The sequence below is a fragment of the Macadamia integrifolia genome, unplaced genomic scaffold (assembly GCF_013358625.1).
Source record: "Macadamia integrifolia cultivar HAES 741 unplaced genomic scaffold, SCU_Mint_v3 scaffold94, whole genome shotgun sequence".
Classification (NCBI taxonomy): Eukaryota; Viridiplantae; Streptophyta; class Magnoliopsida; order Proteales; family Proteaceae; genus Macadamia; species Macadamia integrifolia.
This window is the reverse complement of record NW_024870588.1, coordinates 38607-46626: the sequence shown is the minus strand read 5'-3', so window position 1 is coordinate 46626 and position 8020 is coordinate 38607. Positions and strand designations below refer to the sequence as shown.

Below are 8020 nucleotides of genomic sequence, written 5' to 3'. Positions count from 1 at the left end.
AAAAAATAAAATTGGGGTCATATTCGTGGGCCTTTAGGAATTGGACTATGCACATTCTTATTGCTTTCTTGGGTCCCAAAGGTGCAAACTACTCGGACACAAGGTGAGATTCTCTCACCAATATTTGAAGTGCTCCAGACTGCAATGTCTATTGGATTTCAAAGGATTATGGCCAAAGATTCTTCTACTATCATTTGGCTTTGTTAAGCAGGGAACACTCCCTTGAGGTTCAGGGAGATGAGGATGCTCGCTTCTCAGCTGAACTGATCGTTTCTTATATGGCTATGAGAAGCCAGTGAACATAGCCAACTCACTTACCAAAACAGTCGTATTAAGAGAGTTGTAAAAGGGTCAAATAATGCCTCATCAGAGGCTAATTGGGATGGGTTCGCTTTCTGAGAGGTGGATTTTATATAGCACGTATGATGCTGCTTCATTGATGACTGCAGCATTGCTTGCATGCGTGTGTCAGAAATTTAATATCATCTTTCCATCTTTGTGCTTTCAACAGTAAAGCTCAACCCTACACTGTGAACAAACGGAGAAGATACTGAATTTTCATCTAACAAAACATGAGGGCAATCTTAGCCTGATGCTTGAGTTCTACAAAATTAATGACCAGATGTTATGTCTTCCAACATTTCAGAAGGGCTTATATGTCTTCCTTTTTATGTTAAGGCTAGCCTATTCTTGTGAAATGTTTCATACATTGTTCTCACATTAGTACCTTTTAATAGGAACTGATGAACAAAACATATTCATGCAGCCAACTCCAGACAACTTCGATATGACTTTGATGGTGATGAAACGCATCTTCAAACTCTGGTATCTGTTGGGTTAGGAACAACAAGTAGTTACCTTTAAAATTCTATCATATTGTATGACTCATTAACCACTTGTTTCTTCAGAGAATATTTCATTGACTCATTCCAATGGAGATCCAGATTGGCAATTACTATGGCTAATGACCTCAAGCCTAAAATTGTATTTGGAGGTGGTAATCCTCTTTGAGAGTTAGTAGCTGGGTTTTGTACTTCTGTTGGCACAGTCTTTTTGTTTTCATTTGTGTTTTAGGTGTCGTGAAGCTTTGCTCCCGCCTCTCTACATAGTTCTGACTCTTTCCTAACACCATAGTTTCTTTTATTTTTAATGTCAATAACATCAGTTATTCATTGAAAAAAATAATTGCACAGAATGTAAACAACAAGGCATGATTTCACCAAAAAGGGGGGGGGGGTGCAATATGAGTGAATAAAATGTAACCTTAGCATCCATATTATCAGCAGTATGAGCAGAATATTTACTGGGCACAACAATGACAAACCCCCTTGACAAGCCCACCGCAATGAAGTTGGCATGAATGGCCAGGACTTGTGGGGAGCCATGTTCACGCTTGAATACTTGTGATTGAATGGCTCGGGTAATTGCATTGTTGGGGTCAATTTGCAAATATCCAACAGCAGGTGGCCCCCTTCGGATACCTTCAAGTCTCATTGGCTGGGCAGCAGCACCCTCTTCCCAGTGCAAACCAGAAGATGCATGTTTTTTCTCGAGTTCTTCAGCTAATTCCAGTGGCTTCTTAGATAACCGTGATTTCTTTCCTGTTCTTTTGCTCCCCTTCTTGTTCTCCAGGTGAAAAGTTCCGTCTTCAACAAGCTCAGTCATGTCACTTCTGGAACTGGTGTCCTCCGCAGCAAAAACAACTTCTCCATGTTTGGTGTCAGCTGATATGCTCTTCTCGACATTCTCTAATTCTGAAGGCATCACATCCTCCCCAAGCTTGCTAACCATTTCATACCTAGTGGAAGAAGGATTATACTTCTCAGAAGAAGAGGATGAAAGACAAATATCCACCTCCAGAGTATGAGCACTCTCCTCTTCAACATAAGTAATGTTTGCTTGGTTAACATCTATTGGACTGGAAATAGTAGAGTTCTCCTCCAGCTTAGAAGCCTCTCCCTCCCTAGGGGAAGAAGTGATCCGTGGTTCAACAAAGGCTGTAACATTTGAAGAAGTAGAATTTGATAAATTTTCCTCAGAATGTAACCCAACCCCATCCGATTCAGGAGCATGCAGTAGTTCCATAGGCCTCTCTTCTGCAACCATCTTTCCATTGATCCCATGCGAGATTTCTGCAGCCTCACCTTCTTCTGCGCCCATCTTTTCTGCCACAAAAGATTGAGAGACTACGAATCCCTCATTTTCCTGAATGAATTTCTCATCCAACTGTGCAATTCCGGATCCATTACCATTGGAAACATCATCGACTGAATGAACTGACGATTCAAAATCGAGACTTCTATCTAACCCCATCCCGGGATCACCAACCGGAAGACCCAGTTGTTGCCCTTCCGTATGTAGAACCGTCTCAAGAATGCCACTACTCGCTCTTCTCGACTTGATGGCAGCAGCATGGGGAGTTGGGATGGAGCGTGAAGCTGCAGCAGCAGCTGCAAGAGCGGCTCCAGGCTTGGGATTGGGTTTAACACCTCCGAACAAGGAAGGGAAGGGACGAGTTGCACTACCATTATTACGCCCTAAGGAGGAATTAGCAAGCAATTCCCCAGGTTTCCTCCTACTGAGAGGGGTGATCTTAGATGCGTCCACTGAATTAAGGGTTTCCGATTCTGGAGACTTTGGGACTTGATGAACTGTGGAAATTTGAGAGGCTGAAAGGATATCAACTTCAGGACTACTTACCGAAGCGGCGTCGTCTTCTTCTTCTTCGTGAGAAGGGTTGTCGTCTTTAGTGACAGAAATGGAATTTTTATCGGAGGAGAGATCAGAGAAGAGCCTGCGTCGGAGGACGGCACTAGTAAATGAAGATGGAGATGAAGGAGAAGAAGGAGAAGAAGGAAGAATCGGAGTCGTTGAGGATTTCATCGACAGTGCGAAGATGGATACCATGGAGGTCATCGCTTTCATCGTCGCTACTGGTCTGGAGAAGGGAATCAAGGTCAAGCAGCTCCGTCGGAGGTCTACTATTCAGGTTCTTCGTCATCGTTTGAGACTGTTCGTCACATGATCCCCAATCAAAATCAAAATCTATGGCGGCGAAATCAGAATCACCAAAAACTGCAATTCTTTGATAGATTCTCAAACAAATAGAGATTAAATTCGTGACCTTCAATTCAAACTTCAAAGTAACGGATCCTCTGTTCCAGAAGCAATTACTTGACAATTAAGGATTTCCAAAATTTCTTGGTAGTTCCTGAACAGAACGAAACGACACGTTAGAAAGAGGCATTGTATTATATTTATTGGTAAAAAAGGGGTTTATTTGATTATTTTCAAAGATATGAACAAATATACGTATTATATTAAACATATGTGTGATCCATGTCGGATAGTTTTGTAGAAACGCAATCCTAAAACGATGCAGAAGATAATGGAAAAACAAAACAAACAATGCACACGGATTTTACGAGGTTCGGCAAGGTTGCCTACGTCCTCGGTGAGATGAGATCCTGCTTCACCATCAATGGAGAATAGGGTTACAGCGCTCGTCCTCACACCTCTCAGTATTGCTTGCATTACAGAGAAAGAAACCCTCGTTACAAATATATAGCGAGAAAAACCCTAATCCAGATTAAACTACAATTGCCACCCTAATCCGGATTAAACTACAATTGCCCTCAAATAAAAAATTCGAGCGGGGGGCTGCACCTCCTGCCCCCTTTGCAACCCCCACGGCCCGCTAATCGGCTAGCGGGACCACCGTCCTGCCTGCCTAGGTGCTGCACCAGTACTCTCTGGATTAAACTGCGACGGAATACAAGACATCATACACCAACAAGTTTTGCCCAAAAAAATACGGATATCATAGGTTTGACAAATGCTGATCCGGTATTGGCCAATAGCTAAAACCATGGTGTGATCTGTATAAAATGTTTTTAACCAAAAAAAAATTGGGAAGTGTTTCTAATGGGGTGTGTTCTTTTGTATGTGCAAAGGCTAATGAGAGTGCACGATAAAGTATTCATTGAAGAGTCATTTCCCTTTTCATGGAAAGTAGATCGATATTTTCACCCCATTTGCTGGGCACAAGGACTATATTCTCCCACAGAAAATATTTTCTCAGAAAAAATATGCATAACTCATTCTTGAAAAAATCATCTTTAACACACTGAACATTCAAATGTCTAAATTAGCAATCAATGCAAGGGAAAAATAAGCATCAGGATCCCCTCTAATGCTTCAACATGCCCAATGCACACATCCATCGGTTAGGCGGATCTAAAGTGCATGTCCAGATCCTCGCAACCATGTCCAATGTGTATTGAGGCGCTGGAAGCACGTTGTAGAAGATCCAGATCCGACAAGTAATACTAAATTATTGGCATATATGGCACTTTAATGGTGATAGTCAGAAAATAATGTATATTCATTCATAAAATGTACAATGCAATAACTTCAAGGGAGACTAATGAAATAATAGAATTTGCATATCGAATTTTAGCTTAGCACATTGCGATTCTTATCTTCTTATCATTTAGGATTTTCATCATCTTTCTCTTTATTTCAGGCCTTGTTCTTTCTTCCAAGGAGCACCAATATGGCTGAGGATACATTGGCCCGAAAAGCCTTATCATTGGCGTATGTATCTTGACCCATGCAAAATTCCAATATCCTATCAGAGAGGTTTCCTTTTCCCTATAATATTTTTGGAAAAATAATGTTTCTTAGTTGTGTAGTCTCTGCATTAGTGTGGAGCCAATAAAGGTGCATACATGGGTAGAGAGGTTTCTTTTTTATTTCACAAGAGTGGGGGTGTCATTTCACTGCCCTTTGTGCTGGGGCACAAGGGCTGCACAACTAAATAATGTTTATTTTCCCTTTTTTTTTTGTTTAATAAGAACATAAATCAGTTAAGCTTTTGGAGAAGGATAGGCATTTTTTTTTTTTTGTTAATCAAGGTGTCCTGTGCACTTCCTTTTGTTGTGACCCTCCATTTTACATCTATCACATCTGACAGTGTTTGATCTCCTCCTATACTCTCCTGATAGTCCTTCATCTTGTTCCTTCTTCCGGTTTTTATGTGGTCTTCCCACTAGCCTATTCAAAGGAAGGGGTTGGACAACACCCATTGGATGATCTTTAGTCAACTGATCCAGTCTAGGTAAAGTATGAACTATGTCATTTTATGTTGCCAAATATTTTTCAACACTGTAATACTCATCACAATACTTCTCCAAAATCTCTCTCTTGAATTTGATACAAGCTGCAGCATGCTTACATGGTATTCCTGAACCATTCTAGACCATGCAACCACAAGATTGATTCTTCAAATCAACCACATGCCTACCTTGGTTTTCAGTGACTTCAAACTCATCAACACCTGAGCTAAGTACCATGCACTCCTTAGCTTAAGTGGCATCCAACTTCTTCTTTATGCATGGGGTGACACTTCCCTTGTAGTTGCAACTGTAGAGCCTTGCTTTTAAAACCTGGCTTATTGACCGGTCAGTTAGATTTGGTCTTGCAGGGTTCGAACCGAAACTGGTTGATGCCGATGCCTTATGGTACATGACGGCAAGGGTGATGTCAAATGTGAGATGGCCGGATAAGATTGAGCCGGTACCCGTGATGATCTGCATGCCTAAGCCGTGCCCGTGCACATATCATGAGGCAATGTATGGATAGGAAAGGTACGTTATCATATTTGAATGATGGGAACTTGGTCCACAACAGGTGGCGAGTGTAGGATATGTGTTAAGACTCCGTTTTCCTCTAAAAATACAGCATGGTTGGCTTGTTTTGGCCAACTGGTGGGTGTCATTGGTAGATGCCAGACCCACCAGTGTGACCCACCTGTTGGGGTAACGTGGACCCCAGCATGCCCGGCTTGGATGAGCATGTGTATTTTGACCTCCTCGTCATAATGAGGTCTTGTATGTTTGAAGGTGTCAGCTACTTCACTCGGAAACGCAAATTAATATGTTTTGTTCCATAAATAGGCAAAACCAAATAGGTCTTACAAGATATTTATGAACCAAAGTATAAATAGCACTTAAACCCCCCCCTTTCTATCTCCCATTTATGATTTCAGCAAAGTATGGTGAGTGGAGTAAAGAAGAGGGAGAAAAGAGAAAGAAGGAGAGAAGGAAGAGGGAAGAGGCTTCCTCCTTGGATCCCGTAGCCATGTTTTATTTTTTCCCTGCCGGTATCTTCACCGGTGTCTTTAGATCTACATTTTAAGTTAAGTATTGCCATAAACCCTTGAGATGTGATGAAATCCTTGTGTGTATGGTTGAATCTAGGGAATAATGAAACCCTTGTGTGATTTTCTTGAAGGATTTAAGAAGGAAACAAAGATTTGGGAGTTATTGAAGTGGTATTTGAGGTTGGGAGGAGAGAAATCCCAAGATTTGGGGTTTTTCAAGCAAATGTATGATTTATTCCTCAAATCTTGTTAATGGTTGAGATCCATAGTACAATCAAGTGGATGAGGCTTAAAATGTATGGAAAATGAAGTGGGAACCACCCTATTGGGGTTTCAAGAGTTGAAATTGAAGAAAAAAGGAGAATAACAAGACCCGAGGAAAATCGACGGGTAAGACCGATGGGTGCCTGACCAGCCGGTACAACCTACCAGTCTCACCTATTCCCTCTGGGTCAACCGGCAAGTGCCTGACCCGTCGGTGTGACCGACCAGTCTTGCCAGTGCTTCTAGTTCTACCTATGGGTAGGACCGGTGGGTGCCAGACCTACCAGTATGACTGGTCGATCTGGGCAGATTTCATAGGTGGGTTCTCCTACCTAGGGGTGTCAATTCCAAGCCCACACCGGTAGGACCGATTGAGCCCGATATGTTTATGGCCTGACTTGGACCATACCAATTATTAAATGTGTCGGGCTAATTTGTAAACAGGTAGTACACTATGCAAGGGGTAAGCTCGATGGGCCCCTAACCGACCCGACCTATTTACAAGCCTGACCTAGACCGACTGATCCCTTTAAACGACCAAGCCCGAAATGTTTATACTCCTCCACCTCCTTGGACCACCACATGAAGATAAGTCATGTATGTATAAGAAAAAATGGAAAATTTAGGGGCAGCAATTACCCATGCCTACCCTTAGCTCCTCTGATAAACGTTGGTCAGTTCTAGACCCTATCAAATTCTATGTTTTTGTCCAAGTTTGTAGTTATTATTTGAACTATTATCAGATTATGAGCCATCACCCAGTAAGATTAGGATTCATTTTTTTTTTTGGTGAACGATTAGGGTTCATTGAACCTACATCATTTATTTATTACATCCCTTTTCAAACTAAAAACTAGGTATTAGATAGATACCTAATGAATATATTAAAATACTAGAAAGAAATAATATTCTTAGCACAGCAACACCTATCACAACACAGATTCGCAAAGCTTTCAAATTGTGTTTACTCACTCTCCACCAACCTATAGAACCAGTAGGCTTTTCTTGATGAGACTCATTAAACCGTTCCTTGGCTGCTTCAACAATTACAATAGCATTAATACCATCTTCCATAATGACATATCAAGTTCCCCTTGGTGTTAAGGGAAGGCCCATTTAGAGACTAGTTAATGCCCGTTTATAGTTAAACATGTTTGTAGCCCAACTGAGACCCAATTAAGGCCTGTTTATGGCAGCCCGATTATAGTCCGAGACCGACTGGCCTGATTATAAATCATACCATGCCCACCAAAACTAAGTCCGTTTAGTTAAACGAGCGTTCATGATGCAATGCTTGAAATTGGTCAAGCCCGACTAGGCTTGACAAAGCCCGACCGATTGACACCCCTACTCCTACCCACCTGTTGCCCAAATGAGCTCCGATGGAACTCAAACTCATCGACAACCTTCTTCACGCTAGTATACATGTTATTACCATATCCTACCTCATTTGTAGTCTCGAATTGGACACATTCTAGACTCCTTATCTGTGCTAGATTTCTAAAAACTCATCTTCTCACTCTGGATCTTACCCATACCGCGAGTGCAGATTCTTCTACAATAATAGGTAAGTGAGGAGAGGACTTTGATCTT

The 8020-nt window shown here is 41.7% G+C and overlaps 1 protein-coding gene across 1 annotated transcript in view; it reads right to left on the bottom strand.

The window, feature by feature from the left end:
* Nucleotides 1-3221, bottom strand: part of LOC122070512 (vacuolar protein sorting-associated protein 8 homolog) — an 18963-nt gene extending 15742 nt beyond the window's left edge. The window contains 2 exon segments of the mRNA XM_042634676.1: nt 1264-2854; nt 2856-3221. Coding sequence (XP_042490610.1) covers nt 1264-2854; nt 2856-3001 — 1737 coding nt within the window. The 5' untranslated portion in view covers nt 3002-3221.
* Nucleotides 3222-8020: the final 4799 nt, after the last annotated feature.